At 46.0% G+C, this 25,627-nt stretch overlaps 2 protein-coding genes across 6 annotated transcripts; one reads left to right on the top strand and one right to left on the bottom strand.

The window, feature by feature from the left end:
- The first annotated feature begins 326 nt into the window (after positions 1–326).
- Positions 327–20,354, top strand: mark1 (MAP/microtubule affinity-regulating kinase 1). 5 transcript variants are annotated; one of them, XM_011603295.2, is made up of 18 exons: positions 328–688; positions 2,991–3,191; positions 7,016–7,069; positions 12,442–12,490; positions 12,614–12,679; positions 13,159–13,229; positions 13,868–13,924; positions 14,061–14,297; positions 14,763–14,882; positions 15,192–15,291; positions 15,378–15,490; positions 15,567–15,759; positions 16,304–16,479; positions 16,571–16,662; positions 16,752–16,892; positions 16,965–17,216; positions 18,381–18,425; positions 18,501–20,354. In XM_011603295.2, the coding sequence occupies exons 1-18, from the start codon at positions 638–640 to the stop codon at positions 18,841–18,843; spliced, it is 2,361 nt and encodes a 786-aa protein (XP_011601597.1). In that variant the 5' UTR covers positions 328–637; the 3' UTR covers positions 18,844–20,354. The 5 variants fall into 5 exon arrangements, with proteins under 5 accessions (XP_029691138.1, XP_011601597.1, XP_003964074.1 ...); XM_003964025.3 differs by having other exon boundaries at positions 329–688; positions 15,567–15,720; XM_011603296.2 differs by having other exon boundaries at positions 329–688; positions 15,567–15,720; positions 16,304–16,485.
- Positions 20,355–20,920: 566 nt separating this feature from the next.
- On the bottom strand, positions 20,921–23,808 carry lgi1a (LGI1a protein). The gene is given in 8 exon segments (NM_001246290.1): positions 20,921–21,802; positions 21,885–22,049; positions 22,134–22,303; positions 22,505–22,576; positions 22,718–22,789; positions 22,875–22,946; positions 23,331–23,402; positions 23,504–23,808. Coding segments are annotated over 8 exon segments (1,638 nt in total). The 5' UTR covers positions 23,701–23,808; the 3' UTR covers positions 20,921–20,984.
- Between the last annotated feature and the right edge of the window lie 1,819 nt (positions 23,809–25,627).

Raw genomic sequence — 25,627 nt, 5'->3', positions numbered from 1 at the left:
ACAGATGGCAAAGTCTGTCCAATTTACAGCCTTTAAACTCAGCGTCAGTGTCCCTGGAGCAAGTGATCTATTTTAAATTCTGAATACATCCGCCAAAAATGACAAACATGTAGGTTAACTATTTCCACTATTACAATTATTAGGTGGTATTTTTTTTTAAATTCACTTTTGCTGCTGGACAACTTGGCAGTTACAAATGTGTGACTTCTCTAATTAGCTGTAAATAAGAGACAAAGGGTTTGCGTGTGAATGTGTGTGTGAGAGAGAGAAAGAGAGAGAGGGAGGGAGAGAGAGAGAAGCCTCCATCCTTCCTGGTGGGAGGTTTGAGATGCGCTGCGCAGATCCGACGCATCTTCCTGGCCTGCCCCCTCCCTCGCTCGCTCGCTCTCCGGCTCTCTTTCCTCCCTTTCTGTCTGCCACTAGCTTACCTGAGGGGGACTACACAAAGCTAGTTCGAGAACCCTGGCGTGTCTGCGCTATGCTGTGGTGAAGGGCCGCAGCCCGCGGGGTTGTTTCCAGGGGATGTAGAGAGGGGCCAGCGGCACCGCTCTGCCCGACGCACCGCACCGCGCCGCGCCGTGTCTGCTCCGCTCTGCCCAGCCCGCTGCATCGCTGAGCGGCCTGCGAAACACACAAGATGTCGACCAGAACGCCATTGCCGACCGTGAACGAGCGTGACACGGAGAATGTAAGTATCTGCTCTCCGGACAAAGCTGGAGGTGGGAGAAGGAACAAAAAAAAAAAGGCAAATTAGTCGTGCTAGTCGGTGCATATTTACGGCGGCGCTTTTCGGTGTTGCGGGGGGGACCCGGCCAATGAGCACGCCGGCTTCACCCCCCCCCCCCCCCCCCCCCCCCCCCCCGCTTCCCCCCCACTGACGGGAATTAAAGCATAGACCAGAACATTTAGGGAAGAATTGTGCATGAATGTGCATTTTCTCCGCCGCTGTTGTTGTTTAGGTCAGCGCCAACCTCAACAACGCACTGCGTCATTATGCCGCTTTTACCGATTCACGCTCGAACGTTTCCATTTCAGAAAAGGTTGCCCGTGTGGCCTGCGAGCTCACACTCGTGCGACCTGGGGTGTTTCGTAGTGCACAACGTCAATATTTAGGGAGGGTGGGGGAGGATGTTGCCCTAGTTTACAATGGCAACGCTTGGTGGCATCGCAATGTGACATCCATCACCCACCGGGGCCCGTTGCTGCTGAGGAGGAGGAAGAGGAGGATCACCCGTGTTGGTTCTCTCCCTTCGGCTGCCACGACGCCGATGAGCTGGCCAGAAATGTGTTTATTAACGTGTTGAAGAAGTGGCTCACGCCACTGGAGAGCGTCTCATTCATTTCGTGTGAAGGAATTTTTATGAACCACCATCCTCCTCTATCCTGCACCCTAACAATACCCCTTTCATGAGCCCAGATGAGGACTTCTGTGTGTGCACACAGGCTCTGACACATCTCCGTGGTTAATTCCCCCTGGAAACAACATGGTGAAAAACTAAACTCCTGCTTCTATTTGGTTCTGTGAAAGAGGAAACGACTGGAAATAATTTGATCGTTTAAAAATACGGCTTTTACTCAGAATCTTCTATTTCTGTGTGCCATTTATCTCCGTGGTGATGAAATTTAGACTATAAATTGAACTTTCCTGTGATGTGACTCTGAGATTACCTTTCAGACTGACCACCAGCCATGCTTTTTCATCGGCGAGTCCTGCAGTAACTGTTTAAGAGCGAGGTCTCATAAACATTGACTGCTTTGCAGCCATTAAACAACCGCCTCAGCGTCCCTTGCAGTGGCCAGGCAGCCGATCCTGCCCCTGTTCGACTCCATCAGGCAGCCCCAGGGCCCACTAGCAGCTGAACTGCATTGCATAACAACTTATTACTCAGAGCGAAAAGTGGCTTTTAGTGCAACAAGATAGAAGCCTCTCTCTTCTGGCTTTCTTATTTTTATGTGAATCTGTGCAAGTGTTTGTTATCTTCTGGCATCACTGAAGCTGCACACTCTGGAGTAAATGGATGGGCAAGTGAGACAGTTGTGAATGTATTAAGCACAGGTTGGCCTAATCTCTTCCCTGTCTGGATTCTGCTAGTATATGGAAATATGGAAGAAGATTAACTGGCTAATACACAGACCTGAATTAAAAATGAGAGTTGAAGGGATTGGAATGGCTTGATTTTATTTACCTACAGCAAATGCAAAGGCGACTCGTACTACATTAATCTGTGCTTCGCAGCACACGCACCCTCATACACTCGGTGCACGAGGCAGGGCTTGAATCTTGCCTCTGTTTGGATGTTAGCTTAGCTGACATGATGCGCACCCCGCAGGGTGTTTCGTTTCACCCGGTGAAACAGGAGCAGGGGAGCCTGGGTAACCAGACCAAGGCTTTATTCTCTGGCAGGGTGTGGTGCTCAGGAGCAAAGGATCATGGGATCTCTGACCTGGACCGACACCAGCAGCTGTTACAGAGGAGGGGAAAAGCACCAGCAGAATCGGTGCCAGCCTTGCTTTTACAACAAGCTGTCTCTAATTAACCTTAATATACAGGGACCGGTTTGGCCACAGGTACTGGACTGTTTTTGAAAGTCTGCTCAAATGTAAGTAGATTCTTTTCAGGACTCACAAGATCCCGCAGGCAGGGGTATCTGATTCTTGCAGGAACAGCTCGTCTCTGTGCTTGCGTGCATTTTCATGTAGTTTCACAGGCTGTAATGAGGCTCGGTGACGAACACACGTCATATTGGGTCCCCTTCTTAGATCGAGGTTAGTGGGTTCATATGTGTTTGCGCGGCAAATATCTCAGCACTGGCAAACACACAAATCTCCACCGCAGCACTCCACAGCATTGTTGCCGGAGGATGGGTCCCTCTGAATTTACACTGAAGAGAAAAGGAGTTTTGGGTTTGGTTTCCAGGTACTTCAGGTCAAATTGCCAGAAAGAGAAGGGGAAAAGGATTTTGCTAATCACGTGTGCCGTTTCCCTGCAGCACTCGTCGGTGGATGGTTTTGCCGAGCCCCCAGCTCCTCCGACAAAGTCTGCAAGTCGCCACAGTCTGCCGCGATGCCGCAATTCTTTCACCTCCACCGAGGAACACCCGCACATCGGCAATTACCGTCTCCTCAAGACCATCGGGAAGGGGAACTTTGCCAAGGTGAAGCTGGCACGACATGTTCTGACTGGGCGAGAGGTGAGACTTTGTTTTATAAATGATTTTGAAGTTATGGTTGCTGAGATTTTCTTTATTGCTAATCTGCTGAGCATGTTATTGATGAGTCCAACAGTCACGTGCATCAGAGCGTGAGCTGGTGGCGTGCGTTTCAGGATAAATGCCTGGCTTTGATATTGCAGCGGATGTTTAAACTGTGGGAGGAAGTGCAACTCATGGTTGACTCAATAATCTGCCATCTTTAGATTACTAAGAAAGATTTTAGCTGCCGATCTTTCTCAGATGCTGTTATCATGCTTCTCTGTCACACCTTTGTGGTCAATTTACATTGAATTATAAGAATTATTCCTGTTGTGTGGAGGGAAATCTCAAAATATCTGCCTCTGGTCTGTCATTTTAGCAGCAGGTTAGTTATCCACTTTCAAAGCAGCATCCACAAGGCAGTGGGCAGCTGAAGTAGTAAGCCTTCGCCTGATTGGGTTATACTGTATATCATTACAGTGTAAATGATTGCACATGGGATAGAAGAAGTTTGTGTTACGTGGGCATCGTGTTTTGCAGCGTCACAAAATGTCCTCAGCATTTTAATAAAGATTTCACCTCTCCAACAAGGAGACTAAGGCCTGGAGCAGCAGATTGATCCAGCTGGAGCAGCAGCAAATCCATTAATAGCTAGATTATGGTAAATGATCGAATGAATAACCTTTACGGCTAACCTGAATCAAACGCTGTCTCGACTAACATCATGCTCTGCCGTGCCAGTTTCATAAAGTAGGCAAGAGTTCACTCAGCAGGATGTACCGCTCCAGCGTTTTAACCCGAAACATCTTTTGATCATCCCACATTTAATCGGCCAGTCGCGTCTTGAGCGGCGAGACCATTCTCATCTGTCTGCCTCTCGGGTTAAACCATTGACGCTTCTATCCGCTCTGCGTCCTTCGAGCAAGGCGTGCGGGGTGCATTTGCGGAGAAGGTCAGGTGCCGCTGCGCCGGGCGTTTTCTGCTGACGCGTCAGAATGCAAAAACATTGATCAAAGTGAGAGTGAATAACAGGTGCGAGGAACATGACCCACTAAAACAGGTCCTGTTTAGCTCAGCACCATTTCTGTACATTTCAATGTAAAAAAAAGCATAGAAAAGGCCAGGACACGCGCTTCTGTTAGGGTAAAACCCCCCCACTGTGGAAGAAGGAACTCTGAAATGTAGTTGATGATATTTAGTCTTTAAAATTATCAATTTTTTATTTTTTTTGGACTGATTAGACTGTCACATTAGAAGAGTTTTATTCCTACTGTTCGGCAGCTCTTAAAGCCCTTGTTCTGAGAACAAATGTACTGGAAGGACTAAATTTAGACATGCAGCTGAACAAAGACAACAAAGCTAAAAAAAGGCAGCGCGAACGTGACCTCACAGTAACATGCTGCGAAGCACATCGGTAATTTAAAATTATTACATTAATTACATGGCACAAATGCAGTATCGACAGAGACGCCCATATGGCCTCCTGTACCATCTGGAGCTGACACGAAACCCAATTATGCTTGACAGAGGGCTCATATTTCTTAAAAGTAGTTTTTCTCTTTCGCTCATGGGGGGTTTTGGGTCTCCTTTATCCTAAAGAAAACAGGTAATAATACAGGCAGGTCAAGAGTACATAGTAACGGAGACACCAGTGTTGTAAAATCACCCTTCGTAAAAAAAAAAAAGAAGCAATAATTGACAGAATAAAATGTACTTCAAATGGGGTGATATTGGGAGGTTATAGTCTTTGCAGCCTATCAGCAGGGGGAAATCAAGCTTGTTTAACTTTTTAAGGAAGCGGTTTAGCAGTTACACCCAAGAAAAGGCTTTATGTCATTGGAACCACATTATTTACTCCAACCCCACACGTTTACACACAGACTCTGGCCTATGATGTCATTCACCGCACCTCTCAAGCTAAGAACAAAGAGGGAAATACTGAGAGAGGTTAGCACGGAGGAAATGTAATAAATATTTGATGCCAAAGGAACAGTGAAAGATGAGAACGATAGAGCGCTACATGTGGACAAATCACACGCACACATGTGCACATGGCTGCACCCAAATCTGAGCGTGACGGGAGGAAGCATCAAGGACAGGAATCAGGTCTCTGTGCACCTGTCTGCCGGAGATAAGCATCAAATAGACGCCACCTGCATGCCGCTCGTCTCCACGCGGTGAGCGCCATGTGCCCACATTCATGTCTCCTGCTCCAAGTTCCTGTTAAAGCCACGATATTTCCATCCTTTCTCCAGGTTTGTAAGAATAAATGTCTCGGGGAAGCCCTGCTCGGGATAAACAACCTGCATTGTCTTCCTGTGACTCAGCAGCTTTCTGGTTTCCCTGTTAACAGGATTTTTAAGCTTAGAGTCAGAGAATGCAGCCGCTGAAGAGACGGAGGCTAAGAAATGATATCTCTAATCTCCACTTTCTCCTTTCCCATCCCGCTAGCAAGATGTGAATTGTAAATGAAATAAATAACATTGTAGAGCAGCTGGAGTGTTTACATTTTGCAATAATGTGGCTAAGATCGGCACACTCCACCCCTTATAATTAAGACTCACTTTAATTAAGATCTGAAGTTACATTTAAGCTGTTTAAGTTCTGCTAACTTTTGGATCCATTTATTAAAACTCTGATTTAATCATCATATCTCTGCAGCTGTTTGGAAGCTGTAGCTCTGATCGTGGCAGGAGATGAATAATTTCAAATTAAATTATTTGTTGTTGAGTTGTCAGTGACATGAATTCTCCCTGTTTGTCTCTCTCCTCCTGCGCTGCTGATGGATTTGTGCCACCCTGCTGGGCCTGGTCGATGGCAGGGATGCTCAGCGCTTGTGTAGAGGCTAAATGCCACGTAATTCCGATGCGTTTGTTCTTAATTTGAATATATCTCATTTAAGACCACATACCGAACTTCAAATTGATAGTGGTATTTAGAATGTAAGTAATGAGTGGTTTCAAATCCAGTCATTACTGGAGAGCACCGGTGAAAATCTTCCTCAAACCCGCAGAAACAGAACTGAGGCGTGTGCAGCATCTTAAATCCAAGGATTACTGACACCTCCAGAGATGCTGACAGGAAAAGTCAGGATCATTATTGCTGTCTATCTATTCATGCAGATGTATGTCACAGAGATTTAGAAGAAATGCTTTAAGATAATAGTATATCAGCCCCATTCCTTCAAATATCTCAACTTTGTCTACAATGATTGTATCGTTATTGTAAAGAAATATCTGGGATGGCATTGTCAACCTGCCAATCACTTTCCAGCACAGTGTAGGGGCCTAATGATGAGTCTGCAGTACGGATTAGCTAAAAGCTTCTGTGCTGTCACACAGTGAGGGGGAGAAGGTCTGTTTCACTCTTTTTGGGTGATTAGTAAAATGTGTGGACCCGCCAACTCTACAGCGGATCACTGGGCTGCTGTCATGCCAACAACAGAGACGCTTCGACCATCCCTTCATTCCTTCAGACTCTACATCTGCATTTGGGGAAATGGGTCTTGGTTTTAGCTTTGAGAGGACCAAAGGCACATCTCTCGTGTGTCTCCTTTTTGATCTCCTCACAAATGACAACACGTTCTGCTCGAGCGCACTCCCAGCTGGGACATGTTTTGATGACGCATCCTCGCTGCGGAATAGTGAAACAATTCCGATCGTTCGTTCTGCCACAGCTGAAACACACACACACAGACACAGACACACACACACACAGACACACGCACGCATAGCTGGAATTAATCCTGACACCTCTGATATGTGTTTTTTCCCCTCCTTCCCACTCCCCTCCACTGGCTTTTTCTTCCCGACTTCTCTCTGTAGGTGGCGGTGAAGATTATAGACAAAACCCAGCTGAATCCCACCAGTCTACAGAAGGTGAGTTGCAGTTCTCTGGTCACGTGGCGCCGTTAGCGCCTTGATTACCGTGCGCTTGCCTTTCCCCCAGTCGCTCTTGGCCTCCTGATGCTGCTTCTGTGCTCTTTGAACTCAGGATGTGCCGCCTTACATAATGTAATCAGATGTAGTCAGGAGAGACCACAAGGCTCGTTTAATCTCGGCCCTCCCCGCTCGTCACTGCGCCAGGTTGTGGTAGGGAGCGACTAAAAATACCCCTGCCTGCTTGTTTGTCACTTACCCTTGTCTAGCAGTCATAACCAATTACAGTGAAGGGTTTTGGGACTGTTTCCTGATTAATGAGTCCAAATCCTGCTCTTTCTGCTGATTAAACACACACGCACGCACGCAGAAGGCAGATTGGACCATGCGGATACAAAGCAGTAGCAGCATCAGTAAAGTGCGATGAGCAAGCATCGCCCACTGGAGGTCTAAAAACGACGCAGCTATAGAGCTAACTGGCAGCCGCTCTTTCGGTGGTCCAGTCACTGCGAAGAGATCCAGGAAGAGATAGAGAAGCTTCTGCTTGTGTGATTCTGTGGTGAATCATACGAGGATTGGCCCGTTGTGAGCGCCACATTACCGGTAGCGATGGTCAAAGCTCCGCATGGGCCTGCTGGTCATCGTCTCCATGCAAGCTGCTGGGATGAAAAACATTTTTAAAAAATAGAAAACAACGCGGAGCAGCAGCTTCCTGCAGTGTCTGCATCCCACACCAGTCTGGACAGGACGACCTGGAGGGCTACGTGATGAAACAAAGGCTGTTCTTGGGTCTAAAGCGGCAAAAGCAGCTCATTTCCCAGCCTGCTTCGGCTTTTGTGGAAAGATTCTGTTGCAAATGGTGTTCTCCAAAAAGAACATGTCATTTTTTTAATTGACTCTGCTCAGAACTGCAATTCTCCAATAAATCAGCACGAGGACGCAGCTCGAAGGACTTCAAGGTCCGACTGAGACGAGTTTAATCATAAACGTGCTTGTGTTAAACAGATTACGGTGCACAAATTGGGGCAATGATCATTCAGAGCTGGCATCGTTTTGTGCGTCCTAATGATTCTCATTAATCATAAGCCGTCTCCAAGTCGTGAGCAGTTACCTCGGTGGCGGGTTGAGGCGTCCGCTGTCCGATGGGCAGGGCAGATGTATCATGTGAGACTGCAGACCAATTTGGATGTATCCCATCAATTATTCAGAGGGTCATCCAAATGTCAGCTGCAGTGGACCTGAGAGGGCAAATCTGGAGAAATCCAGCTGCTTTTTAGGAGCCTAACAGTTGATTTAATGAAGCCCAAATGTTTGATTTGTCTCTGTATGTGTGGTGATACGCCATATGTTGGGCTGATCTCTGCCCTGCATTGGTTGCTGGAATAGTTTGCAGAAGTGCCCTCTGCAATGCAGACGCCTCCCTTATGATGCAGCAGTCGTCTCATGGACTGGATCGATTGACTCAAAGTGTCCTATACTATCCTTGTGAAAGCTGTATGGAAGCATTAATGGGAAATTCCATCTTTGCTTGGTTATTCTTGGACCGGCCAACTAATATCTGGGGAAGAGACATCAGTGGTTCTCATTCCTGGTGCTTGTGGTTCAGTGCTGCCTGTTTGTAATTGAGTGAAAGGAATGGTGCTGCTCTTCAGATTGGATGGCAACCAGAATAATAAATAAGAAAACAACAGGCAGCAGGCTATTGTGGAGCTTTGATTCCATGAACTATCTTTATTTAAGATAACCCTAACCCTAATGTTTGTCAGCATCTCTAAGTAACATACCGATAGGTGCTTTTATTGCTTTGTGTGTTTTTGTGTAATATCAGTCTAGGCTAAACCTTCCCCGAAGGTACTTTTGCTGCTCTGCTCACTCTGTGACCCTTTACCATCTGAAATTGGCAAGAAAGTGTGGATGAACAACCTGAAAAACCAGGTTTTAAACAGAAATTTGTGGCACAAACCACTAAGTAACTAATAATTTGTAACAATAATGCCTTCTGTTGACACTAATCAAGAGTTGTAAAATAAAGAGTGCGTGCCAACACTGTGGCTTTAATTCATATCAGCTCTGCGACACAAACAAGTCTTTCATTAATAAATACTCTGTTTATTCATAAACCATTGGAGGAAGAACACCAACGGAAGCATTCAGTTCTGGTGTGGACGCCAGTTAATGGGCATAAGGGCTCATTTTGATGACACTGGACTGGTGCTGGTGGAAGGTTGAGCCTTCTGCGTTCAGGTCTGAGAGGGATGAAGTATTATCATCGGCGGCTTTTTTTTTTTTTTTTTTCTCCACGAGTCTCTCAAAAGCGATCTCGGAGGGAGCCCGGCAGCAGCCGCGCCATCTGGCAATGTAGGCAATGACCAACACTGTTACACAAGCCTGCGCCTCACATGCACTTTGGGAATTGTTTGGTTTGTACTATGCGCACCCGTTCAGAGCGCAGATTACAAATATAGACTTCATGTAAGGTGGGACTCTGCCTGCTGCACCCCTTGGATAAATTGATTTAAAACGAGATTAGCGGAGGGCAGAGAGGCAGGAGCTCGATGGAAGCTCCAGTCTGTATCTCTCTCTGGCCTACTGGTACAGGGCAACAGGAAATGAGGTCAGCTGAGCCTCCAAAAGCAACGCCTTAGATCTGTCACAGGAAATGCACCACGTGACATCGGAGGTCAGGGATGTTGACGTTGTCATGGTTTTTAGGCATTTTATCCCTAAAAGAGGCCTCTCTGTTAATCCCTGCTTTCACAGAGCTGACGCTGCTCTCACCCCCACCATCCTTCTGCTTTGGTCCCGGTCTGATCTGTAAATAAAAACTTTATTGCTTTAGCACTCCCAACATTAATAAATACTGAAGTTGAAGTAAACAAGCAGATTGTTTTAGACAATCTTATGGATTGTTACACTTTAATCCTTTGAGATTAGCCATTGGTTTCACATTAAACTACATGCTCCCTGTTGTTCATAGATCTTTCTATATAACACGATGAGCTTAAGACAGTCTTTTATACCTGTATAGAAGCATATTTTGGGACAGTTTGCTCTGTGATGCCAGAACATAATTTGCATAATTTCATGTAGCCTAATTAGCAGAGCAGCCCTCATTTTACCCAGCAATTATATCCACTTACTAGCCTGCTAGCTTTAGCTTCAACGGTGAATGTGCTGGGATCCGTTTGCTAAAGCATTAAAATGAGTGTTTAAGGTAGTATTCTTTCATTTTAATGTAGCTGTAAACTGAAACACACGGTGATGAGGGCTTCCTGGCTGCTCGGCCCATATCAATAATCTCCGTGCTGAATGAGCAGCTGTGATGCTGTGACTGAAATAGTCCAGCCAGTTCCTGTAAGTGGTTCCAGTCTGATATATGCTCTGCTTACTCCTTCTGCACGGGGACTCGGCTGTAATTAAGGCTGGATTGGGAGACTGGAAGCCCCTGGGTGAGTTGAAGTAGGTCACTGGCACAGACTTCTGAAATCCAGACACACTCAAAACAGGTTTTGTCCAGGTTTCTCTTCCAGCGCTGTCTAACTTCATTCCTAAAAACATGGGTGTTTCATTTATTATATTGTTGTAGTTGTTCCACATATTTCCTGTCCAAACCCACCAATAAAAGCTGCTTGATACCCACTGTGACTCCCCTTTGTGTCTGTAGATAGTATTGATATTAGTACCGAACAGGACAGAGATCCCAGCTCATTATCTACTGTCAGCTTTCATGGTGTCAGCGTCCCCGTTGAGCCTGTATCGACAGTCTCTGTTTGTTGTCATCAACCCTTCTCAGATTTGTTCTAATTTTTGTTTGCAAGTGGTTGCACACATGCTTCCCATGTGAGGGGCTTTAGGGCAGTGACGTAAATGAGAGAGAGGGGAGGAAATGGGGGATCAGGTTAAAGGGCCGACTCTTTGGGCCATCATTTACTCCCACGGGGCTAATAATAAAGTTGAATCTGGGTGGCTGTGCCACACATCGAGGTCCGCGTTTGGAAGGTAAATCAGCAGTTGGGAGTTGGATGTGCATGTATTCGTGTGCATGTGAAGTGTTGGGTGTTTGAGAGGTCAATGAATATGGAACTGAGTTTGCTACACATGAAAGGCTTGTTTGCAGTTGCTAAGGAAGGAGAATGGATGCATGAACAAACTCTCTTTAATCTGCATTTATTACATGCAAAAAGAGATGGTAATAAAACTATAAATAGCTGTAATCCCCCTAGCGAGGCTTAAAATATATATCGAGGTGAAAGGTCAAATATATTATGACATTTGATTTCATTGCTCAGCTGTAACATTTGCTTTGGTTTTTTTGGGTGAAATATAGTATTTCCGTATTGTTTTATTATCTTCTAAGCTCTTGTTGTATAAGTGAGCTATAAATGGTGTTTTACTATTGAGTTTGATCAGACCCGAGGCTTTTTTTAGCATCTCTTTAATCCTCCTGTGAAAAACTAAGATTAAAACTGATAGTGTGGCAAGTGAAGGAAAAAAACAACACAAGCAGAATGCACGAAAGAGAACCTGCATTTAACATGTTAAGAGCGACCGAAGCTCAATGTGCCCACTGTCTGGCCCGGTGCACCTGCTGGGTTTGATGACGGATCATGCCGGCGCTGCCCTAATAACTCGGTAATGAAAATACAGAAAGTCCTCACCTTCCCCTAAACGACCAGGAAACGGACGCACTGCCGCAGCAGGCAACGCTAAATCCAAGCTGAGTGCAATTTAACACACCCTGAGCATGACCAGCACAATGTAAATGATTCAACAGCACCTCTAAGTGGCTGCATGAGCTCTCTGTGGCGTAAACGTGGAGCAGAGGTAGTTTTCAATGATCATATCCCCGTTACCTCCTCTGTTCTACAAAAATAGACTCCAGGATGTGATCTTCCATTGAGGGGGTTCTCGCAGATTCAATACATTTGTTTCCCATCTGTACCCAAAAAAACCAACCTGCTGTATTAAATTAAACCCACTACTCCATTGAATGACTTCTCCAATATTTAGATAACTAGAAGTGGAGGGCTGAAGCGTTACGTTGATAATTCTACAAGGCGGCTCTGTAAAGGCCTGCTGGCTCCACTGCAGTATTCAGTAGGGTTGTAATTCTGGCCCCTCTCTGTGGAGGGTCAAGGTTTAGCGTGATGTCACCGCATCTGCCATGCAATCCGGGACACTAGCGCCACTGTTGTCTAGCGCTCTCGTTTCTGCAGCGTGTAATCCAGCCTCCGATGTACACACGCTTTGATACCCTAATGAGTTTACTGTGGCCTCTCAGCTCCCTAATCAGTGGTTAATAGCAGTCTCTGCCAGTGACGGGGTGACTGCTTGTTCTGTCATTCGCCTTTAACGCTCCTTTGTCTCCACAGCTCTTCAGGGAAGTCCGAATAATGAAGCTACTGAATCATCCAAACATAGGTGAGTTGGAAGTGAGTGTTTAATGTGTGTTCATCCAGGACATAACACGTGTTGTGTTTGTCCACGAGGTCTTGAACGTGGCATCTTTGGAATTTCTCATCTTTTATTTTTCTCCCTCTGCAGTGAAATTATTTGAGGTGATTGAGACAGAGAAGACCCTTTATTTGGTGATGGAGTACGCCAGCGGCGGTGAGTCAACGAGTTTGCACTCATGCCTGTTTTACACATGCACACTGTGGGTTCACTCATGCAGTAAACAAGAGCAGAATCTCTCCCTCAGACCGGTTCCCCAATGTTGGCGTCGGACTCAGATTTAAACAAGGGGTGGGAGTGGATGGGGGGAGCAAGACTGCTGCTTATGTGGGACCGTGTGTCTCTCGGACTTCTGCAGTCATGCGTGCCTTCTGCTCCAAAGGTTCTCCAAGAATCTGTACTAAGGAGCCACAGGGATTAGACAAAACAACCCAATGTAGTCCAAAAACCCCCCTGAAATGTGTTCAAACATGACACATTGTCATGAAGGCAGCATTATAGGGCCTGTATGAAATGGCCATTTGAATAAAAAGATTCATTTACAGATATTTAGGCCAGACCTAGATTTGATAGAACAACATCAAATCCACAATTCAAATGAGTCGCTATAACAACGGAATATTTCCTCTTTTTAGGAGAAGTATTTGACTATCTAGTTGCTCATGGCAGAATGAAGGAAAAGGAGGCCCGAGCCAAGTTCAGACAGGTGAGTCATCAGCACGGCAGCATTTTCCACCTGTCGTCACTCCGCTTCTTCATGCACCAAGTCACAGCCTGCAGAGGAACGATGGTGTGCAGATAGCTTGGTCTGAGAGTGGAGCGCAACCAGGGCTCCCCCTGACACCTAGTGGTGCTCCAGATGCAGTGAGCAGCGTGATTGAGAAGCTGCAGAGCCTCTTTATGGTTAACGATGACTCAGAGGAACAGTGTGTGAACAATAGCAGTGCAGCAGCATTCAGAAAGGTTAGAAATGTTTCGTTCCTGAGAGTAGGTGGGAGGGTGGAACATTTCCCTCCTTTGTGTCTATTTTTACATATGCCAGCGATGTTTGTCGTGACACCTGCCTGCTGTGTGTCACATGGCAGCACGGGCCTTCATACATTTACCACATCAAAACATTTATATAAGCACGTCACACTATATATTTTCATCTACCGCCGTGCTGTCCTGTGTTAAACAATGTCATCGTCTTGGAGTTATGCTGTTACTGCACTCCTGAAACGTTAAGAGCAGTTCAATGGAATAAAACCAATATAATAATTAAGAAGAAATGGTTTTGTGCTCCTTTTCACGAGGCTTATTCTCCAGGTTTACCTGTTTATAACTCTAACTTTTTTTTTCCAGATCGTGTCTGCAGTGCAGTATTGTCACCAGAGAAGAATAGTACATCGAGATCTAAAGGTAAGAGCTGAACTTCTTATTTTCAGAATCACAATCTTCACACATCTGTCAGCTTTGTGATCTCCCCCTCTCTCTCTCTCCCTCTCTCTCTCCCTCCCTCCCTCCCTCCCTCCCTCCCTCTCCCTCCCATCTTCAGGCCGAGAACCTGCTGTTGGACGCAGATATGAACATCAAGATAGCAGACTTTGGCTTCAGTAACGAGTTCACCGTGGGCAGCAAGCTGGACACGTTCTGCGGCTCCCCGCCGTATGCCGCTCCGGAACTGTTCCAGGGGAAGAAGTATGACGGCCCAGAGGTGGACGTGTGGAGCCTTGGTGTTATTCTCTACACGCTGGTCAGCGGATCGCTGCCGTTTGATGGTCAGAACCTAAAGGTGTGCCGCCGCCACCCCCCCCCCCTTTTCCCCAGATTGTGTAGTTTTTGTTAATTTCTCACAGTCAGAATTAGGAGATTGCCTTCATTTGCTAACAGATCAGAAGACTTTGAAAATTCTGCTCGGTTGATGATCTGCAGTGACAGCTAAGGCCAGAGGAACGGTTGGATGACCTCAGGCTAGTCTGATTGAGTCATGATGTTTACATGCATCAACCTAAATTGGGTTATGAATAGTGAATGGATGAATAGTGCATCGTTGTATGAAATATCTTCATATTACTTTAACATTAAAGTCCTGCGAGAATCTTTTTTCAACGTACATTATAGATCAGTATGAAATGCAATTAATTTGTTGATGATGTTGCTGATGACATTAACAATGTCAGTTTTTCCTGAGATGGACTGGGGATCTGGTCACTGATTGGGTAGCTCTGGTTCTTATTTCATGTCTTGTCTGTTTCAGGAGCTGAGGGAGCGGGTCCTGCGGGGAAAATACCGTATTCCTTTCTACATGTCGACGGACTGTGAAAATCTTCTGAAGAAGCTACTCGTGCTCAACCCAGTAAAACGGGGCAGTTTGGAGGTAAAGTTGTCAGTGCTGTTATATATTTAGTAATATGTTGTCCACAATGATTTGAAGGTCAATAATAAAGATTTCTCCTCTAACTGCCACTGCCCACTGTTGTTTAGCTCTAAACACACATACGATTTTATATATGCACCGGTGTATATATATTTATATGTGTATATTTCCTCCACATCTTTTGTCCTGCCGTATAATTAGCAGAATTTAGATGGTTAATTATCTGCTGTTAGAAGATTTGTGGTTAAAATTGCAGATGAACTAATTGTGTCGGATGCGCACAAGATAAACGCTTTCTTTCTTTGTTAGCAAATCATGAAAGACCATTGGATGAATGTGGGTCATGAGGAGGAGGAGCTGAAACCTTACATCGAGCCAGAGGCGGACTTCAGTGATTCATCCAGAATAGGTATGTCTGAGTGGATCTGCGCCCATGTCGCTCTCAACGGCATTTGCCAATTGCTGATTCTGTGACTTCTGCTTCTCCTCCATCAGAGCTCATGGTGACGATGGGCTATCCTAAAGATGAGATCACAGAGTCTTTGCATGGCCAGAAATATGATGATGTTATGGCCACATACCTGCTGTTGGGACGGAAAGCTCCAGAGGTCAGTCTCTCCATCAGTAGTTGATGTATCATGCCGTATGGGTCCACTCCTCATCCTCTTTCTCAACGTGTCTCAGTTTGAGGGGAGTGAGCCCCTCGCCAACAGCGTCCTGGGCCAGCGACAGAGGCCGACAAGCGACATCAACAACAGCTCCAGCATTTCTCCTGCCCATCCGAAAGTCACGCGTAGCATCTCAGCCAATCAGAAGCAGCGCCGCTACAGTGATCATGGTGGGGATGATGAGGGTGGTGGTGTCGTAGAGAAGCCAAGTAAAGTAACCCCGTCCTTCCCAGCTCTGAGAGTGCTGATGGGTGCGTGCGGTGTAGGAGGAAGTTGCTCCCCGTCAGTGAGGATCAGCCAGCAAAAAGATGCTGGTTTTGACAAAAAGGGTTTAGAATAATGCTGATTACTGTAGATGTAATTTAAAAACAAGGTTCATCACACGGCCACATACTTTAAATGCTTGTTTTGTGTAAATACAGCAGTCAGTGGCTCATCCTCATTACTGAACAGATCGTTTGGCAGCGTCCTCCTATGTCATTTGGAGCTGTTGTGTCTGGCGCCATCTGCTGGCTCGTTGCCTTCTTGCACCTCCCTCAATAACAGCATCTCAAAGCATGAGGAGGGAAGCAGTTTGTCAGTGTAACTTGGCTTCCGTATTTCCGTATCACATTTGTAGAAGATTGTCATTCAAATCATGGCTTTGACATGGCATTTGACATGGCTTTGCTTGATGTAGACACCTTCACTGTCTAAAATCCCTAATTTGGCCACAATGGAGATATTAATTTAACACGAGGTTGTCTCTCTTAGTGGGCCCTTCTGTTCCCCCGGCGGTGTCGTATACAAAGCGCGGCCAAGCCCTGAGCGTGGAGAGTGACCACAGGGAGGAGTGGGACGGAGCGCGCCGGCTAGAGCTCAGCACTTCCAAAGGAGATGTTCCTGCTTCACCCCTGGGTGTGCAAGAGAGGAAGAAGACTTCAAGCACTGTAGGGGTGTGTATGTCAAAAATGACATGATATTAAAAATACAGACCTGGAGTAAAAGGTTTTCATTGTTGCTCCTCTTTCCAACATGCAGACTAATGGGTCAATGACCCGAAGGAACACATATGTGTGTGAACGATCTTCTACTGAACGGTATACAGCGATCCCAAATGGCAAAGACAGCAGGTAAACACAAAGACATGCACATTGAGGTGTGAAATTTTAAAACTTTTGAATGGATTTCTAATAAAAATGTGTTCATTTGTGATGCACAGTTTAACTGAGGTGTCAGGTAGCACCCCGTCAACTGCAATAAGTTCCACACGACCTCGTCACACCAAGTCCATGTCATCGTCGGGGCATCCGTCAAAAAGCACACTGCCTCCCATCGATGACAACACAGAGCTTAAAGCAAGGTTTGAACCCAGATCCAAGGCTTTCTCATCAGCCTTTCAAAAGCAAAAGCAAACATTGCTTTTCTTTTGCAGTTCCTCCCCTCGTGGTCCTTCCAGCTCTCCATCTGCACACAGTATTAGCACCCCGGAGAAGAACCGCTTCCCACGGGGAACCACCAGTCGCAGCACATTCCACGGAGCTCAGCTCAGAGACCGGCGCAGCGCCACCTACAATGGCCCCCCGGCTTCACCCACATTGTCCCACGACACAGGGGCTCTTGCTCAGCAACGCAGGGGCACATCTGCAGGGATCATCAGCAAGATCACCTCCAAGTTTGTCCGCAGGTCAGTAAAGGAAACAGATTCTGTAGAATTGGGATTAAAAAGATGGAGCCACAGACTTTAGTCTGCCACCAGGGGGCAGTAGAGATTTTTGTATTTTGTTAAGGTGATCCTGTGAGGTTCTGTACCCCTAAAAATGTTGTCTATACTGTTCCTTAAATTTTTGGAGTGATAGCTGGTGTCTATTTTGCTGCTGTGTAATATTTTTTATTTTGCTCATAAAAAAACTAAATTTTGTGACTCGTATTTCTGCAATTAGGACAAAAAAGGCTAATGAAGGTTTTCTGAATTTATTTTCTCACCTAACCCAAACTTTAAACTGTAAGCAGACAGCTTCACAACTTTTTACTGATACTTCAGAATAGTTTCAGTACCCTTCTCTATCCCAGTTCTAAACTAGGGTTTTACGTTGCCAAACCAAGTCCACCCACCGGTGGCTCCTTGATCACCTTCACGCTGATCCTACCAGTTGAGGCTCACAGCTTTCTCTCCTTTTCTCCCTGCGTAGAGCTCTGTCTTTCAGGTCGACCCGGAGGTAGGAGATCTCAACGCTTGCTGCACCTGTCCCCACTCCTTGTCAACCCCCCCCAAACCTCTCTGTGCCCACCATGACTTCGGCCCACGTTTCCTTATCCCTTTACTTGCCCACTACATCCGCATCTTTGCCACCTTGTTATGCCGTGTTTTTCCCCTCCATTGGTGCCCACTGCCTCAGCAACAATCGTCACGGTTCACAAGCTCCTTCTGTACCAGAGAAGGCCCAGATTGGCTCTGTCTCTGCTTACTCTACAGTCTACACCCTCTTCAGAAGAGAGTTCTTTTTTAGAAAAGAGGTCAGACACTTCACAGGGTCTCAACTTTGAAGATTAGGAAATACTTTGCCTCTCCACGCAGATGAGTGGGCATTAAGGAGAGGTAATGCACGGTCGATGGGATAATGCCAATGGCTATCGTGAAGGAGCTGCTGTATTTAAAGCCCTCAAAAGTCAGAGTCACCTCATTGTGTGCTGAACCCTGATAGCTACGGACTTAGGATTCTTTCCTGGCATGATGCCTGAAGCCCCTCTCTGTGTTCGGTGGAAAGGGGGTGGTGATGTTAGCAGGTGGAATAGCAACTTTTGACATCAGACTGTGTCGCAGTAACAGTGGATTCCTGGTTTGTTTCAGGGTGCCTAGTGAGGGAGAAGCCAGTGCCAGGACAGAAACACCAAGGTGAGGAACAGGTAGAAACTCTAATTCACCCAACACTGTCAACAACGCGATTTGTTTCTACTCCTTTTATGGTAGAAGTGCATCAGGCGACTCTAAGGAAGAAGGGCGTGACGCCAAGCCTCGCTCGCTACGTTTCACCTGGAGCATGAAGACCACCTCCTCCATGGAGCCCACTGAGATGATGAGGGAGATCCGCAAGGTCCTGGACGCCAACAGCTGCGATTACGAGCAGCGTGAACGGTTCCTGCTGTTCTGCGTGCACGGCGACGCACGGCAGGACAACCTGGTCCAGTGGGAGATGGAGGTGTGCAAGTTGCCCCGTCTGTCACTCAACGGCGTTCGCTTTAAGAGGATATCGGGCACGTCCATCGCCTTTAAGAACATCGCCTGTAAAATCGCCAATGAGCTCAAACTGTGACGGCCGACAGACTTGTTGTCGGTCTTTCTCATGAGGTGTCGCCTCATCACTGGATTAGTTTTGACTGAAAGGACAGATCTCAGCACTGAAAAGTCCTCACCATGCCGAATCAGGGTGGGCTTGGCTGGTAATGTGCAATACTGGCCATGAATGTACCTTACAGGGTAGTGGATTAGAGAGGCATCGCAGAGGTTAACGTTTGTTATGGAGAGATAATGGGGGGGAAAAAAACACCTTTTTTTGTTTCCGTCCAAACGTGTTTCTCTCTCATCAGCCCGTTGCTCCTCACAACAGGACACTTGTGTAACATGCAGTACGTGCAACTGAAGACCATCCTGCAATAATATTTTCAGTCTGTTTTTCTAAAACCGTTATTGGAAACTCTAATCTCACTGAATAACCATTAAAACTAAAACCTAAAATAACTGCTTTTCCATCTGTGGTATATCAGTATATAGACCAGGCTGGAGCTCATATTAAAACTATGTAAAAAGAGAATTGTACTGTATGCATAACATCTGCAGGTACTGTATTGTATATTGATTTTGTGTTCTGTACAGAATTTTATTGTCAATACTGTCTTTTTTTTCATGGGATTTGAGTTCTTTCCTAATATAATGGATGTCTCTTTAAGCATTATCCTTTCAGTCTGTGAGTTTTTTTAAATGTTTTTTTTAAGAGCCACCACATGAAAATAGTGTTTTTAATTTTATTTAAAGAGCACTAAATTATTTTCTTGAATATTAAGGGACACGCACCCTTGCCTTTATGTTCTATTTGCCTATGAATACACACTAAGTTGCACCGTGTAGACTTTAGTAGTAACCTCAGTTAAAACTGAAGATATGTTCACTTTATTTCCTCTTTGCAGCAGGAAGGTGGTTTGGAAAACCCTGCTGCAATTGCACAAGTTTTCCAGGGTTGCGTGAACGAACGTAAGAGAATGCTCCTGTAACTCCTTTGAGTTAGCTTGTTGTCCTCAATTACAAAACAACACGGGATTTAATTTGGTTTCCTTTAGAAATCAGGGGACTTTTTGTATCCAAAGGACTGGAGATGCATGAAAAATCCAACAATCACCATGAAGGAGTGTTTCTAAAGAGGCTGATTTTGTCCTGCCACCAGTGTGAATTTGCAGGTACTTGTGTTTCTCCCTGCTTTTTTTTTTTTATTATTTCAGCTGATTTTATTGTATTTATTCCATTACATTGTAATGTGCTGCTTTGTAGATTTGAGGCGTGCACTTTGTTGGAGAAAATAAAAAGAATTTTATTTGTTTGTACATGTATTTTTCTTGATTTTTAGTTACATGGCTTGAATTAAAGCGCAAAGACGTACCCGTTGATGGCATTTAACAGAGAGGCGATGCCGCTTATGTTAACTTTTATTGACTTAAACAGCATGAAAGGGTTGGATCATTCAGTCACGACACAGCTGATATAGTTTGCTAATGTTAAGCATCATGAACGATATCGGAAGTCATCCATTAAAAATATGTTTTCTCTACTTGTGAAAAAAAACTGTATTTCTGTTATTTTAAACATTAAAAACCATTGATAACAATAAAAAGGTTAGCCACAGGGATGTACGGGTATTCTCACACAGCATTTCTGTTGGTATTTTCCAATATCTGATCAGAACTTCCACATTGTTCTCCTTCATCCTTTATCTCACTCATGTGGTGCTTTTCAAACGTACAAAAGCTTCATTTACAAATATCGGCGCACAAGTGGACAGAAAAACATTGTAAACATTTCATTTTGGCAGATTTTGTTAATTTCGATTGTGCAATTAAAAAGTACCGCTTCATTGTTACCTTGTAGATAAATAGACGAGGCTATAAATGTATACAAACTTTGCTGAGTAATGTTAAAAGCTCGATGTTAAAAAAAATGTAATAGCTTACTGGCGAATGCACGTTTTAATGTGTATGGATACTGCATTCATCGATTTGATGGCTTGTAATCATGCATTAATGTCTTGGCGGAATACCAGATCTGATTGTGACTTGAGAAACATGCAGTGAGCTCTACATGAACCTGGGCCACATTTGGTTAAGATACATGTGATCACATGTATCATGCACGAACGCCAATGGACTCTCAAAGTGTAAAGAGTAAGAGGGTTCAGCCTGGGTCCGTTCAGTTGCTCAGATCAATGACCAGGTGTCCGTAAATCTGAGTTTTGCCTTTGAAACTTGAGGCGAGCAGGAACTGCCGGTTATCTATGGAGACCGGTGAGAAGGCCCTCGGCGCCTGGATGTTCACCTCTTGGAACTGGACAAACTCGCCCTTCTTGGCATCCCAGCGGTACACCTGGGTGAAAGAGTAATCGCTGCCCAGGATCGCGTACTGCCAGCTTCCCAGGGTGAAGGGCTGGAACACCATGGACCCGCGGGACGGCATGGTCTGCAGCTCTCGAAACAGGGCCCCGTCCCAGCGCATCACTTTGGAGTCGCCGATGAAGCGCGTCAGGCAGATGAAAAGGTCCGACTTGACGTGAAAGTGCTTGACGGCGTAGACGTCCTCCATCTCTGGAATGTCAGTGCGTCTTTCGAACTGCTTGGTGCCTTTGTTCCACTGATAGATGACCGGCCTCTGGGAACTGCTGGACAAGATCAGGTGAGGCTTGGAGGAGATCTCCATGAACTCCACATCGGTGTCCCGGTACCAAGGGTGGAGCGACTGATGGGAGTAGAATCCATTGCCGTTCCATTTGTATATGGTGGTGGAGCCGGCCTTTGAGCTGTCTGCTATGATGAAGAAGGATTCCCCGTCGATGCGAAACGTCTCCACGTCGTTGGGTTTACGGATTTTGAGGATGTCGATACCCTGGAGCTTGATGAACTTGTTTGCCGAGCTGTCGCGTTTGTAGATGTGGGATCCACCAAACAGCTGAGCCACAATGACGAAGAGCTGGTCGTCGATGACCAGAGGTTTACAGATCACCGTGGAAGTGCCTGGTGAGGAAACAGCGGGCCACCGTGATGGGAGCGATCATGGCGGCTGCTGTGCAGCGTTATGTGCGTATATTTCACTTACTGTTGATTTCGTCGTATTTCCTGAAGACCATCTCCACATGATCCCACTCTAGGAAAGTGCATTTCCCATTGAAGGGTTGAGCAAACACTACATACTGGTCATTTCCAAAGGAAAAGGCCTCCACCGATAATGTCTTGAAGTCCAAGGACTGGTAGGAAGCGAACTCTGAGGAAAGCAAGAACAAACCTCAGGTGAGGTTCAAAGGTCACGGCTGGAGGGACAATAACTGAACTTCCATCTGTGCTCCACCTGTGGTGATGCAGTCGAAGGACTGCGGCAGCAGACTGTTGATCTTCTTGTCCAGCTGTGAGGCTGGGCCTTTGCAGTAGATCTGATCCACGGTGGCGTTGGTGCTGTAGATCCACTCCACCAACCACTTCAGCTTACAGTCACAGGCGAACTGGTTCCCTCGCAAGTCTCTGATGACAAACAAACAAAACCTTGAGAGCAGAACAGCTTCCGTGGTTCATAAGTGGCAGGACTATCTCTTCCTCTGAGCAACACGGCTGTTTAATGGCCTTAAAAGGGCCGCCCACTCACAAGCTGTGGCTTGAATCTTGCACTTTAGCACTTTAGCAAACCAGCATAATGGCACTTTGAACACAAAACTTTATACGTACACTTTTGTCAAGGCCTCAAGACCCCTGAAAAGATCTTTGGGCAGAGTTTCCAGGTTATTGAAGGCCAGACTCCTGGAATGACAAAGAATCACTGCCAATGACATTTAACTCCCTATGACTGTTCTTGTTTCATTCAATTCCAAACTAAAAACACCAAACTGGTTGAAAAAAAATGATCTAAACTCAATAAAATTGAGTTCGGGAGTAACTTACAGATGCACTAAGGTCTTCAGCCCATTAAAAGCGTTAGGAGAGATCGTCTGGATTTGGCTGTTTTCGATGAACCTGGGAAGGTTTTTTTAAAATGGGAAGTCGAATGATTACAAGCGTTCATTTCATCTTCCGGAATAAGGTGGCATCACCCACTTACAGATATTCCAGATGAGGAAGCCCGAGGAAAGAATCCTCGTTGATAGATTCCAAGTTGTTGGCTGTGAACAGGCTGCAGAGAAGTTGTTAATATTTCACTCTAGCTGCTCACCACCTGGACAACAAGCTGTTACCCCACATCTGCAGCCTTATTCTCACACAAAAACAGACTTTTGCAGGAGGAAAAAAGACACCCTATCTGCTTTATCATATCCCATAAACCCCCAAAAAACCCACATCAGATTTAAATGACTCCTCCCCATGAAGTCAAAGGATTTCCTTTTTTAAAGGGGGATTCCCCACAAGTCTGAGGGACAGCCTGCATAGGAAAATGCTCAGATGAAGGCCTCCAGGAAATCTAATACTATTGTGATATTTTTTTTCGCTGCGATCCTGCTCACTATAGAGAGTGACAAATGTAATAAAGACAATGACAAAAAGCTTGGAGAATTCTCACAGGAGATGCAGGCCGGGAGAGTGGATGAAGCTCTCCTTTGGGATTTCGGTGAATTTAGAATTGGCGAATGATCTGTAGGAAAACACAGACATGTGTGCGCGCCTTCAGATCTCATACAAGACAGTCTTTTAGAAATCTGTGCACCGAAAATTGTTAATAAAGTAAAGACTTACAGTGATGTGACTTCGCGGGGAAAGCTGCGGGGGATTATATCCGCGCTCTGGCACAGCGCGTTATCTTTGGTACATGTACAATGTGTGGGACAACGAGGCTGCTTGGGTTTCCCGACCACCACCGCAAGAAAAACAGACGCCACGACAAGTGAAAAGAGCCAGGTCGATCTCATGGGCATCTTCGGTGAATTCTCCATGCTGGCCAAGCAGAAATCCTGGACATGAACCGGGCTTCTCTGCCGTGGATCCTTCCGTCCGTCGCCGCCGCTGCAGGCCAGGCGACGCGCCGTCCGATCTTATTTATGTCTCCACGACGATTAAAACCGGGCGTCCAGGACGACCGCAGCGGTGTTTCACTTATGCTGTAGCTCTGAAATAAAAGCCAGCATCAGCCACGACAGCGAACGACGATCCTGATCAGATCCGCGGCGCGGTGGTGCGAGCTGAGGAAAATACCAGCTGGCGCGCTGACAAACGCGGCGTTACGGCAGGTGGGGATCCCAGCGGGAGCAGACGGAGCATCTCCATCCAAAACCACGCCTAGGATTTCGGCAAAGCAACCCACACGCTCGCAGCTCCCAATGGGCGACGGAATGGTATAATTAATGGTGAATCAGCTGTGGATGGAGCGCGCTGCCATGAGCCAGCGGATCGCTGTCTGTGGCGCAGACGCACACCGCGCTGCGATGCGGGATACAGGCGGGAAACCCGAGGAAAAAGCAACAATAACGACAAAATAACACTAGCTGGGCTTGAATCGACACCCCCAGACACAAGTTGTGTATATTCCTTAAAGTGCGCCGAGGGTTTGGTCTTTTTAAGGGCTGTTTTATTTCCTGTTTGACGCCCGGTTTCCATGGAGACCGGTAGATGTCAACTGCGGCTGGCCCGTGACAAGGGGCGTGTGGAAGCCCTCCTGTCTTCTTGACATCTGCTCTGTTTCAGTGAAATGAGCCCCACCCCCCTTCTGACACCCCTCACAAACAAAGGACAGAATCTGGCTCCCATCAGGCCGATCATGACATGTTTTTTCCCCTTCAAAACTAACCAGCTTCTTCTAAAACCTGCCCTGTTTTATTGCGTCAGTCCTTCTCATCACGACTGTTTCCAATGTTCCGGCCAGAATGAATAGAAATCCTTCCCGGCATCTGATCAAATTAATCCCATTCCCCTGAGCTTGGTGATTAATGTGTTTACATTTCTCTAAAAAGCTGTGTCACGTTCTGGGGGGAAACGTGCAGATGTTTTGGCCTCCCCACACCCTGGCTGACATGTTTTCTCTTCACTGTTATTGCTATGGTAATACCTTATTGGCTGTGGAAAGGACAGTGGGGAATTTGGAATTGCGGGGTCATGATCCGACGAGAGAGGGGAGCGGAACGACATTCCAGGCCCGCTGCCTGCTCCAGGAATCCTGTAGGAAAATGGAGAAGAGGAAGAAACCAGTCCTTGTCCCCCGCAAGCTTTTTGGAGTAAATGGGGGTGATTGTTGTGCTGCAGGATGATGGGCACTGTCTGTTCTTCATAAATGTCATCATTCATCACAAGGAGAGAATGTGCACGCACAGGCCTGTTTTGCCATATGGTGGCTCGTACAGCCTCGGTGCTGCACGGCCGATATTGTTTCTGAAAGGCTTTCGGCATTTTAACAGCACATCATCGCATAGTTTTGATTTTTCTGCTGAGGAATTTGCATTTTGTGTCAGATTATAAGACGAAACAGCGTGACCAAATGGATCAGTCCTGTAGGGTTCTCGGTTCATGTTGCCCTTTACCACCAAACAATCGTCAGAAATTTTAACGTTATTTAAATCGCAAAAGGGGCTGGCTTCTTCAAATTGCTCCCACAATTAGAAGAAGAACAATATTTGGAATTCTTGAAGGAAGGGAAAGTGAATCCAGCCACACTGTAATCTTCTTAACGGCAACCTGTTGAAAAGGAACTCAGACTTTCAGGCTTTATCTCATCACTCTATAAAAGAGAACTATACTAATGTGACTGATGTTAACAGTTATGTTATAAGGACAAAATGCTGCATTTGAGGTTATCTGTGGTCACTCAGTGTCCATGTGCTGTTAGTAAAACTCGAACCAGTAAACACAGAGAGAGAGAGAGAGAGAGAG

The sequence above is a fragment of the Takifugu rubripes genome, chromosome 4 (assembly GCF_901000725.2).
Source record: "Takifugu rubripes chromosome 4, fTakRub1.2, whole genome shotgun sequence".
NCBI classification, from domain to species: Eukaryota; Metazoa; Chordata; class Actinopteri; order Tetraodontiformes; family Tetraodontidae; genus Takifugu; species Takifugu rubripes.
The sequence above is the reverse complement of the archived record's forward strand: the minus strand, read 5'-3'. Positions and strand labels throughout refer to the sequence as shown.